Genomic DNA, 11,929 nt, shown 5'->3' with positions numbered 1-11,929 from the left:
AAACGGCGAGGGAAAAGAACGCGATGAGGTGACGAAAAAAACAAAGATTTTACCAAGGCCGGGTCTCGACCCCGGATCTCCGTACGCCCTCCAAGAAGGAGGTCTAAGGCCGACAACTACGGAATGCTAACCATTGCACCACCTTGGCTATTTCGGCTCAAAATTCCCGGAAATGAAACATAGCTGAATCTCAGACTAGGCTATCTTGCCCTACTCGAAGCGAGACCACATACTTGATTCTTGCCTCAAATATATTCTGATCTTGGTCTCATCTGGAAGGTCAGTGATAGAACGTAATACTGATCAGTTGACCAAATTGCGCTTTTAACTCGACCCTCATAACGGGGTGCATGGATGAATCCGCTGGGAGTGTTCTTGGGAGGCTGACGGAGAAGAAATTTTTTTTCGATCCGAATGCGGGACTTGGCTCCTACATATAATTTCCACTCACCCGAGGCCCCATATTATAGGGCTCGATGGCGCCCTGAGAAAATTCGTGCAATTTCTTGGCGCAATATCTCCGTTCATTTGATAGCTTCGGTCGAATTGTTATCCTAACAGAACTCACGTATCGCTCTCAGACTTCAATCTAGTCCCCAATACGCCTTTCCACTCCGCTTTGTTAAGGAGAAATCAATCGTGGAAGTAGTTTCCTTCCACATATAGCAGTCTCGTAAGCTGGCCTTTTGGCCTTTCTTCAGTATACAACATACTGTCCAGCCATCGCGACAGGCATATGTATGACTCATGAAGACGTGGGAGATTGGGAAATTGACCCTTGCTGCCACTCACGCGAGGGATGAGCGTACAGGTAGCCCGTTTCCCCAATTGCGCAATCACAACTTCTCCAAGGATCTAGCCGCTCTATCAATCAGATAAAATTCGATCAGCCGATGGAATTCAAAGGATGCGCGACCGAGATAATTTTCGCGACCGGGTGCAACGGTCGGATTGCGGCCACTTTCGCCCCCAGATTCCACCTGGGCGTATCTTGGGCGCATGTCCAATCAGATAAATCTCGCAGGTGATGATCCATCTGATAACCTTGTACGGAAGGTTGTCTCCCGGGATCACCGAAAACCCTCCAGGGTCTTCCAGTTGCGCCGGTTCACAGCTGCGCATGAGAGATGCGGCTGCGCCGAGAGAGCGGTCATTTGGATCATCAGAGTGTCGCAGCGGCTATCGTTCGGTAGTATGGACTGGTCGAGGTGGACACCTACCTGCGCGTCAGAAATTTCCCTTCTCTTCCTGCAATCCTGCAATGCGAGACCGGAGGTCCAGGTCCACGGGAAAGCCTCGGCGTCGCCGGTGATTGGCGCGCATGGCTCCAGAACAGATTGATTCGATTATCTGATCCCGCCATGGCCCGGTGGCGTGTTCAACCCTGAGCCCTGAGGGTAAAGGCGAGTGAAAACGCCCGCGGTGGAGCCGAACCGGGCTTGATGGGACCCGAGCGAAGCGCAAACCTACAGCTCCAGCTGCCAGCTCCCACTCCATAGAAAAAGTCGGATCGATTCCCATCTCTCATCTCTTGCCCTTGCATCCCCTCGACTTTGCAAGCCCGCGATCGCCTCGCTTCCCTCCCCTTGCAACCTGCCGCACAACCCTTCGCCCGGGGACTTGCGGGATTTGGTCGATTGATAGGTTCCTTCACACCTCGTCGAGATGGGTGTTCTCGAACTCATGCGGAGCCGTGATGACAACGGCAGGACGTCCAAGGCGTTTGTGCCACCCGAGGTTGAGGGTCAGGAGCAGGAGCCCAAGGCCAATGATGTGGAAACGCCGCCCTCGTTGGAGCGACATGATGAGAAGGAAGTCCTGGAACACCCCAGCGAGGTCAACACAGATGCCCAAATCGGTCTGCAGAAGGCCGAGGCTGCTGCGCTCGTTTATTCTCGGAAGACCGTCATCGGCATCTACGCCTGGTGAGTGATACTTTGGCGCGATATCCCCATTGTTCACATTTCCCCCGGGGAATATACGATCATAGACTTACCCAGGCCCAAAAACTTAGGATTTGGGTCTGCTATTTCATGCTGGCTTTCCATCAGACAATGTTGACTTCGCTGTCAAACTACGTGTTTGGCTCATTCAAATCGGCTCCACAGATCACGACTGCCTACATCGCCTCGAGTATCGTCGGCGGTGTCTTGAAACTCCCCCTGGGTAAGACCCTCAATCTTTGGGGTCGCGCCGAGGGCCTGGTAATCTCCCTGGTGATCTATGTGATTGGCATGATTATCTTGGCCGCATGCAATGGCCCGAACACGTTCGTCGGCGGCTATGTCCTCTACTGGATTGGATACTACTGCCTTTACCTGATCTTGGAAATCTTCATTGCGGATACAACCGGCTTGCGCAACCGAGCGTGGGCATTCGCATTCTCAACGACGCCCTTCATCTGTACCGCGTTCACTGCCCCGCTGGCCGCCCAGTCCTTTATTACTACCTCGGGGTGGCGCTGGGGCTTTGGTGCTTTCGCCATCACGCAACCATTTGTGTTTGGCCCCTTGGCAGTAGTCTTCAAGTACTACGAGAAGAAGGCAGAAAGGCTGGGTACCTTCCACAGAATCCCTAGTGGCCGTTCCCTAGGACAGTCAATCATTCACTATATACATGAGTTTGATGGTAGGCCAATCTTGCCAAGGCCGTTGATCGGGGTGAAAAGCTAACAGTGAAAATGTAGTGATTGGCGCGCTTATTATCATGGCAGCTTTTGTTCTGTTCCTACTGCCTTTCAGTATGACCTCTTACAGTGTTACTCAATATAAGAGTGCCACGTTTATTGCGATGGTGGTGGTTGGGTTCTGTTTGTTCCCGGCCTTCGCTGTCTGGGAGAGGTTCTTTGCCCGCAAGCATTTTATTCGCTGGGAACTGTTCAAGAACCGATCCGTCGCCGGCGCCTGCCTCCTATCCGCCGTGCTCTTCTTCAACTTTGATCTCTGGGATACATATTTCCAGAACTTTTGTCTGGTTGTCTATGGCCTCGATTACACCATGGCCGGCTACATGAGCCAGATCTACAATGTCGGTTCTTGCTTCTGGTCGGTGCTTGTCGGCATCTACATCTACAAGACCAAGCACTTCAAATATCTGGCCTTGTGCTTCGGCCTCCCGCTCATGTTCCTCGGATCCGGCCTCATGATCCATTTCCGGGGCCAGGATAGCAACATCGGGTACGTGATTATGTGTCAAATCTTCATCGCTTTCGCCGGTGGAACCATGGTCATCGGTGAGGACATGGCCGTCATGGCCGGTGGCGACCGCGAAGGCATCCCGATGGCTTTGTCTTTGATCAGCTTGTTCTCCAACGTGGGTGGTGCAATTGGCTATGCCGTCTGTGCTTCCATCTACAACAATACCTACCTGTCAGCCCTCCGCAGCCATCTTCCCGACAACTTGAAAGATCAGGCTGAGACGGTCTACATGGGTGGCATTACCACGCAGTTGACGTACCCGCTTGGCAGTCCGATTCGTGACGCGGCTGCCTATGCCTGGGGCTGGTCGCAGAGACAGAACTGCATCGCTTCGACATGCATTTTGGTTTTGGGTATCCCTGCCATCCTGATGTGGAAGAACTTCAATGTCGACAAGCAGCAGAACAAGGGCACCGTGCTCTAGATCGTTCGCATCGATGTTGCGGACTAGAGCTCTTGCTGGGAAGCGAAGAGATAATCAAGTAAATACGGTTGAAGGAACATAGCACCTAGCTTTTAATCAAACAGGATCTGTCGTGTGACTTCTCCTGTCACTCCCAATTATACCCTCTCCTCTCCCTTGCTCTATCTTGTAGTCGCCGCTGTGCCTGAAAGTTAGCACTACTGAGCATAACCAGCTGCTAATCGCCCTTTTCTGTGTTTCCATCGACAAGTACTGTTGATCACCCAAAGCTCCCACTTTTGGTTTTCGAGATCCGAACTTTATATTTTTGGCCGGGGGCGGCGGTTGATCAGCATGTCCATGGGTAATAACGTACTGCTGGCGTCGATATCCAGCGGTCAATAGTACTACATACTGGCTGAGATAAAAAGAAAGTAGTTGCTGGGCTGATCCAGAACGGAAAGAGACGTTGGATAAGAAAGGAAGAGGAAAAATAGATCTGGGGCTGTATTTACCTGAGTATATATGTATTTGGAGTCTTAAGAACCTTGGAAGGAATTCACCAGGTCTGGGATTGTAATTCTGCCGTACAACTAGCACAACAGCATCAACTAGACTCATTCGCCAAACCTTCTCACTCTCTTGGACGTTATCCTTCACGGAGTCAATATGAAGTCTTACAAGAGCATCCCGCTCCGTCGAACCAGAGCTGGTCCGGGAGGATTGACTTACCACGAGAATGCCTGCGCCCTGTCGAGACGATCGACGAGGAAAAGGACATGTATAAATCCTCTCGAAACCTTGAATCCGACTTCGTTTTTCAATTCTGGGTATTGATCAAGGACAGTTGAGAGTTCAGTTGCTCGCACGGGGCATTGGGTCAAACCCCCAGCTACTCAAGAGAGAAGCTGGGTTTCTCTGTATCTGGCGACAGCTGATTAGTGACGCAAAGAGGTGCCCTCTGCCAAGGTCTCCGTCGTGAGCAAACACGAACTGGGAGCCAGTGACGGAATATTGCACGCGCGATCATCAAATAATGAACAGGGGTGATACACATAGGATTTGGTGTGGTAGTGGGGCACGAATGTCGACATAAATAGCAGTCTTTCCAGTAAACGAGCTGAAGGCCCCTGGGGCAAGGCTCTGGGATTTCTCTTTCATGTCGATCGCCGTGTTGAAAGCTAACTTGCGGACACGGATCACCGCTGGAAATGAAAGGATAGACAGCGAGGAAAAGCATCCCAAGGCTATATAGGATAAGACACGACGCCAACCTTTCTCTGGTCCACTCTACATAATCTAATTCCGTGGTGGGGCGTATAGAAAACTCTGGTAATGGACCAAGGGCGTTATAGAATATGGGCAAGGTCCACACTTCACTACATAAATAAACGATCCGGTCCCTGCGGCGTGGCTGCGACTCGGAGGAATTCTGATTTCGCATTCCTACGATCAACGTTCGAGCTCAGCATGAATAGTATATAGTCGGCCCCGTCAACTTTAGATTATCCAGGAAATAAGGGGAAAGCGATTTGACGAGGGTTTAAGTTTTCGCCAACTTCCGCATTACGTGTTTCAATCAGCGTTTTGGACCCTATCTAGGCATTGTGATTACCATATATCAATGAGGCCCCTAGGTAGCCCGTTGACAGCTAGTCAGGTGACTACTTACCAATTGTGGAAGTGACCCCGAGGTCCCCATAGACTAGTTCTAAACCAGCGGGTTATCCTCGAATGGTTCTAGGATGAATCGAAATTCGAGTAAAGGGCTTGGAGGAATTTTGTCACTCTGCTCTTAACGACACTACTGTAGAATCAGCTTAATTCTGGCGCAGGAAATTGTTCGATTCAATAAGGTTGCGATATCAAGGGGGCACAAATTAACGGGAGATCACTGTACACAATCATGTCTGGTCCGCCTGTATCACTACACTGTGTCTTCCGCGCAAGGCTACGCTGATGGAGTATGTGGAGTATGTACATCCATGAATAAATATCTGCGCATGATAAATATTCTAGAAAGCGAAATCCGAGTCTGCAATTTACTACATGCAACCCTCAAAATGAACTTATTCCGAATATTCACAAGATCCCCGGCATCCTACACAAAGATGACAACTCTCCACGGCCTATTTCTGTTTACCCTGTTTGCCTTGATACAAATCTTCACCTTAACAGCCGCAAAGTCTGGCTTCGAAAGCAAACATTTCCCGCTATCTGAAGAGCGAAACAAATGGCCGCCGCAAGTACGAAATTGGCGTTATCATTGGAAGGGGCTTGATTTACGAAGTTACTTACTTGAATCCTCAGTCATCATCCATCTCCGACAACGCTCTGGCGCTCTCTCCCTTATCTCTACTAGGTGCCGGCTCCCAGAAATATGCTTCCTCCCACCTCAGTACCCGTCAGAGCGCCCTAGCCAAGACATATATGGAAAAAGGCCAGTCCCTTTACAGAGATTTATACCAGACTGTGCATAATCCTCCAGCCGAGGATAAGGGCCCCAAAACCATTGATGGCAGCCAATGGACTGTGACAGAACTTCCGACCGATGTCGACGACCCTTTATTTCCAAAAGACGAGGAAGCCCCTTGCGATGATGACGAGGTTGAATTGTACTCGGATTTTGCTCTGCAACATCTTAGTATCAGTTGGAATCCGAATACCTTTACGGATATCATAGCCTACTTGAAGTCCAACTCGGACGTTCGCTACCGGAATTACTATGGCCCAAGCATCGGGGTCATCGTCGCCAAATCGATCTGGGGAATGCAAGGCAGCCGTGGAGTAGCCAAGTGGTCGGATGTGACGTGGCCTATCTGGTTACAGCAGTGCCAAAAACAAAATATCCAGCCATCGCAACTAGGCTATGTCATTCAAGAAGCAATTTCCAATGATGACACCCAAGCTTTGCTCAATGAGTTCACTGCACACTTGCCCCGAACAGATGACGATGGGAATCCCGCCATATACACTTGGCTTCCAGAACACCAACAATACTATTCCCTCCTGGCGAGTCCGAATGGCATCGGTACGGCATACATATTGCTCAATTATCCGAACGCTGTGGGATTGAAATATGTTTCTTCAATCACTGCCTTTGTGGATGACTACGGAATTTGGGTGATGACGATTCATCTGAGTCGAGCCGTATAGCCATCCGAAAAGCCTCAGTGAAGGGTTTGTCTAGGTCTATTCCTGCAATGGATCCGGTCTATCGAGACCGTCTGGATTTACGAGAAGTCTTCTATCCACGTCCAACTCTACGATAGAAGCAGAAAGAACTAGAAAGATCAAGATGAGATGAAGAACCAGGAATGGCGATGATAGGATGAAAACACTATCACGAGAGGGACCTTCGACACTGTATACTGTTTTCTCTCCATTTCGAAAGAGCTGGTTTGAATAAATGCCTGCCTCGGAGCTCCACTGCACTTGACGTGGCACCAGGCAACCGCCAATTTGCCATTTTTTTTCCCACAGCGAAGCGCCAAAGAAGTATACATACATTCCAGAATGCACGGGACACTCAGACTGGCTAATAGGGTGACACCGCCATTCACTCCAATACCGTCAAATATCGGACAATAAAATTGTGGCGCCGGCTAAGAGGCTCCACACAAAACCGTTGGCAGCGAACAGCGACCCGGCATAGCGAGGATAAGTGAAGGGGAGGTAGATGACGAAGCAGCCGTACATACTGATGGCAACCCCTAAAAGGCTGACAGCTCAATGGATTGATAGGCGGGAGATCCAGGCTAGAACAAGTGCCAGGGGCCAGATTTCGGCATAGGAACAAAATGATCGTTGCCAAGACTTACCAAAGGTGTACGGTTCAGTCGGTAGAATGCCGCCAGAAATCCTGGGACAATTCGGGCCTCTGGGAGAACCCTTGCTATTTGGTGAGATGCTTTGAGGCCACGGAGTAGAGATAGAGATATAGTCAGATGACCGCAACACTCAGTCCGACTAACACGGCTAGAAATGTGAGACTCAACTCTCCGAGGTTGAAGCCGCAAACCCCCCTATAAGCCAACGGGAAACACCCGAAGAAACAGTAGTAAACACCGTAAATCAATGCGGTGTAAACGGCGAAGAGAACGGATGGATCCCGGACATGGATCTCCCAGGGCTTGACCAAAGCAAAGAAGGTGATCTCACGAGCATTCATCATGCGATGTCGTACCTCGGATTCGGACTTGAGATCGCTACGTCCTGTCAGAGCACGCAGCCGTTGCGCGCGTTTTAACAGAATATGGTCGGCGGATGTTTGAGCATAAAGAAGAGGATTAATACCAATTTTGCGCCAGATAACCAGAGGAGTTCTCAAGAACTGCAACGCCATCCCCTTGCCTGGACAGCAAATCCATCTAGAAGTGGACCTGGTGCCTAAGGAGTTGGTCAGTATCAACGAATGACTTGTATGAGAAAGGATATCAACTTATGGCAATCAAATATGGCATCTCTGCAGGGCCATAGAAACCTCCAAAACTTGCTCCTGTGGTGGCAAGACCTGGAGGGCCAAAAAACCCGAGAAGAAACGACGAAGGCCATGGGAACGCGAAGAATGGTAAAAATGGAGTAGGTCACGACATACATCACATTGCGACCAGCGACCGGAATCTCTGAGAGGGGTGAGAAGATCATGGGCCCAATCCCATAGGCAGTCACATAGAGTGTCAGTCCAAGCGAAGCGACGACATCACCAACGCCATAAATATGCTTGGTTCCTGACTCGCCAAAGGTATAGAAGGTGAACCAACGTACACCGCAAAAGTGTAGATGAAAAGCAACATACCGACCCAGAGCTTTGGGGGGTTTGACCAGCTGTAGGGGTTGTCAGGATGATCTTGTGAGTACCACATAACGATGGTGTCGCCATTTTGCTGCAGTGACTCAAGTGAATCCTGAACATATTGCGATTGGGCATTATCCGGTTCTGTGGGAGAGTCGGATAGCTTCTCTTCATCCTTGCTAGTTGATGACGAGCATACTGGGATGGCAGCTGGAAATCTGATCATACTTCAGGGTAGCTTGCGTAACGTTTGCCTGAGAGTCAACCCTTCAGACATATTATCATCCGGGCCGGCATGCTTTTAAGGAATTTTGAGATAAAGGATTTGGAATCATTCAAAGTCAGACCAAATAATAGGTGCTCTGTGAGATGTAGTCAACAAGCGCACTCAGCACCGCCGATCGGCGGACTTTGCCGCCTCAATCTACTACCTCTACACCCAAATTTTTAAAGAAAACCCTGCCTTTTTTGGATGCCCTAGGAATATATGAAATTTACACGGGCAAAGCATACAGACATCGATTATAATCAAGCGGTACACCCGCCATGTCGGTTGATAACCTCCCCTAGGCGATCTAGGATACATTTTACCAGCTAACGCAGTGAGTCTCTACTAATCGAATCCTATACCACTTTAACAACTTATGTAGTTGTGCATTGCGTGTAATATGCTCTAGATTGTGTACCTTCATGTATTCCTACATCATATTCTACACGGTTTCAATCGGGTTCAATTCTAGCTTAGGTTATAATATGTACAGCTCAGTAAAATAACCCCTTTAAGAGTTTCGTTGCAGACGTAGGACCGTCCTTTCTGGTTGGTGCGTGATGCTCGAGTGTAATATCGGTCGGGCCTCTTCTCCACTAGACGGTGTTGCATGTCCACAGCTCCACGCTTATCGCCGGCCTATCCAAGCCAAATAGGCAGGTGATGGTTGACCAGAACGAGATGGTCATATCTATGGATCAGGCGTGCTTAATCGCCGTGATCTGGGTTGTCATATCCAAGTCAGGGACCCCGTTTCTCATCGGAAGGAATGCCGTCCTCGGTTGGAGCCAGTGATAAGCAAAAGGGTTATCTTGCGGTTGTGCGGGGTGTCCGGCCTGATAAATAAAGCTTGTCTCGGGCTAGATGCAATTAAAAAAGGCTTGTCGAGAGTTATCGAGCGCATGAATCCGGACTGAGCCAGCACAGGCTCTCAGGGTCGCTGGAATATTCGACTCTCGACTCTTTCCCCCCTTCACTCCCCCTTGAAGCTTCGACTCGGATTTCACCGCGATTGGAATCTAGACGGCAACATGGCTGAGAAAGCAGAAACTACAGTCTCCCCTGCACCGCAAGAAGTGGCCACAAGTACGCTGATCAAGCCCCAAGCTCGGGAACCGTACGATGTGAATGTCACCTTCGAAGAATACCACTACTATGCGCAAAAGACCAGAGAAGAGGAGCTCTCATTAGAGGCGCCCGTCCTCAACATTCGACGGCTTTTCCAGAAGAAAAGCGACGATTCCGAGCCAAGCGAGGTGCCAGCGACTACTTTGACGGAGGAAGATTTCACAACTCGTGCAAGAAGGCTCGAGATCACCGATGAGGAATGGACCAATGCAAGCCGGTCATTCCGATCTGCATCATGGGGTGCCTGTAAGTGACAAGAACAGAAAAGTCCAGGTTTCCTTCGAGATTGATCAATCTGCTAGGTTTCTATCTGATTACAACTGATATCCTGGGCCCCTATGGAACTGGTTTTGCCATGGGCACCTTGGGCTGGGGACCAGGTAAGTTACCCTGATACAAGGCGCCGACGCAACATAGTTTGACAGCAAGACAGGTGTTGCCTTCTTCACGGTCTTTGGCTTCATGGCCGGATACTCTGGATATCTCGTCTGGCGCACCTATCTCGGTCTCGACAGCTACGAATTCCCGGTCAGAAACTACGGCGATCTTGGGTTCCGCACAATGGGCCAGTACGGTCGCTACGTGACGAACATCTGCCAGGCGATTGGATTGCTCCTCCTGGTGGGCCAAGTCACCATCCAGTATGGCGAAAATATATCTCAAGTCTCCAAGTTCCGACTTTGCTATGCCGTGTGTCCTGTCATCTTTGCATGTGCCGGCTTCTTCGTGTCACAGATCCGGACCCTGAGATCATTTGGGTGGATTGCCAACTTGGCCGTCTGGTTGAACATCTTTGTGATCTTCATGACAATGGGTGTCATGGCAAACTCGCCGCCGAATTACGCTATATCAACCCTTGGGTCTGCAGGCAGCTCCGTAAACGCAGACACTATTACACCAGTCAATGGCGTCTACCCCCCAATCATCCACTACAACAATATTCCTCCAAATGGGCTAGTCGGGTCTGTGAACGGGATGCTCTCTGGTGTGCTCGCGTATGCAGGTGTCCAGCTGTTTGTGGAATTCATGGCAGAGATGAAACGCCCTCGTGATTTTATCAAATCCATGTGGAGTGCCCAGTTCTTCATCTACAGCATCTACCTTATGTATGGTTGTGTTGTTTATCACCTTCAAGGACAGTACAGCTTCAACCCCAGCTACCAAGGAGTCAGCATATACGGCTGGCAAACTGTTGGGAACATGGTCTCTCTGGTCGGCGCCCTTATTGCCGGCGGCCTCTACGGGAATATCGGCATCAAGGTTGTCTACAACAATGTTTTGCTTGACATCTTCAAAGCACCGCCAATCAACACTCGCCGCGGCAAGATTATCTATGCTGCTCTGGTCCCAGTTTGGTGGATCATAGCGTTTGTCATCGGTGCAGCCATCCCTGACTACTTCGGTTTTGTCAGTGTGATGTCGGCCTCGATGCTCTTGAATCTGACATACACAATGCCTCCACTGTTCGCACTATGCTTCGACATTAAGAAGAACGCGATTTTGACGGAAAATGGAGGATTTGACCCAAGAACTGGGCAAGTGAGCAGAATTGATGGAGGAACCCGACGATGGATCCGCGGATTCTTTGCCGGCGGCCTTTTTCAAGTCGCCACCAACACCTGGCATATTGTGTACTTCCTGGCATCACTCTCCATGTGTGGCTTGGGCATGTACGCAGCAGTTGAGGGTAAGTGGATCCAAGTGCTATCGTACTCGCGTGATGCTAATTTTTGTACTAGGATTGATCGATGCATTCAAAATACCCCAGCTCAACTCTTTCTCTTGCGTCTCGCCTCTCAATCTCAATGCCTAATTTGTATGTCCCGGAGAAGAAAAGTAGAGGCGATTGCTCTCGAGCACTCTGACATCGTTGTCACATCAATATGCATTCTCACCCGATTCCGGAGGATTCCTCGGGATTCCTCAAGTCTTCTTTACTAACCTAATCCGAGGTTTCGGAAGGCCTTATATAATCCGTGCCGATCGCGCTCCGCTTTATTTCTTTGGATCCTGAGGCTTAAGATCGGCCACCGATCCATACTCTTTTTAGCGCAAGGCAACGTCGATTAACCCACGAACACCCAATTAAGCATCTGTCAGTCTTAGTTTCGCGTGGAACTGCAATCGTTTAATTCTTA

The 11,929-nt window shown here is 49.7% G+C and overlaps 4 protein-coding genes across 4 annotated transcripts; 3 read left to right on the top strand and 1 right to left on the bottom strand.

Moving 5' to 3' along the window:
• Window positions 1–1,665: 1,665 nt before the first annotated feature.
• On the top strand, window positions 1,666–3,621 carry N7459_005646 (Siderochrome iron transporter 2; the record flags this gene model as incomplete). The annotated part of the gene is made up of 3 exons (XM_056944830.1): window positions 1,666–1,925; window positions 2,015–2,628; window positions 2,687–3,621. 3 exons carry the CDS (start codon window positions 1,666–1,668, stop codon window positions 3,619–3,621), a joined length of 1,809 nt encoding a protein of 602 aa, XP_056799165.1.
• Window positions 3,622–6,030: 2,409 nt separating this feature from the next.
• On the top strand, window positions 6,031–6,756 carry N7459_005645 (uncharacterized protein; the record flags this gene model as incomplete). Its single annotated transcript, XM_056944829.1, has 1 exon — window positions 6,031–6,756. One exon carries the CDS (start codon window positions 6,031–6,033, stop codon window positions 6,754–6,756), a length of 726 nt encoding a protein of 241 aa, XP_056799164.1.
• A 787-nt stretch (window positions 6,757–7,543) lies between these two features.
• Window positions 7,544–8,621, bottom strand: N7459_005644 (uncharacterized protein; the record flags this gene model as incomplete). The annotated part of the gene is made up of 2 exons (XM_056944828.1): window positions 7,544–7,953; window positions 8,399–8,621. 2 exons carry the CDS (start codon window positions 8,619–8,621, stop codon window positions 7,544–7,546), a joined length of 633 nt encoding a protein of 210 aa, XP_056799163.1.
• A 1,073-nt stretch (window positions 8,622–9,694) lies between these two features.
• N7459_005643 (uncharacterized protein) lies at window positions 9,695–11,604 on the top strand (the record flags this gene model as incomplete). The annotated part of the gene is made up of 4 exons (XM_056944827.1): window positions 9,695–10,037; window positions 10,094–10,171; window positions 10,225–11,478; window positions 11,531–11,604. The coding sequence occupies 4 exons, from the start codon at window positions 9,695–9,697 to the stop codon at window positions 11,602–11,604; spliced, it is 1,749 nt and encodes a 582-aa protein (XP_056799162.1).
• Window positions 11,605–11,929: the final 325 nt, after the last annotated feature.

This window comes from Penicillium hispanicum (assembly GCF_028827665.1).
Source record: "Penicillium hispanicum strain IBT 35686 chromosome Unknown utg000005l_segment0_segment0, whole genome shotgun sequence".
Lineage (NCBI taxonomy): Eukaryota > Fungi > Ascomycota > Eurotiomycetes > Eurotiales > Aspergillaceae > Penicillium > Penicillium hispanicum.
Note: the sequence above shows the minus strand (reverse complement) of the source record. Positions and strands in the feature narration are given on the sequence as shown.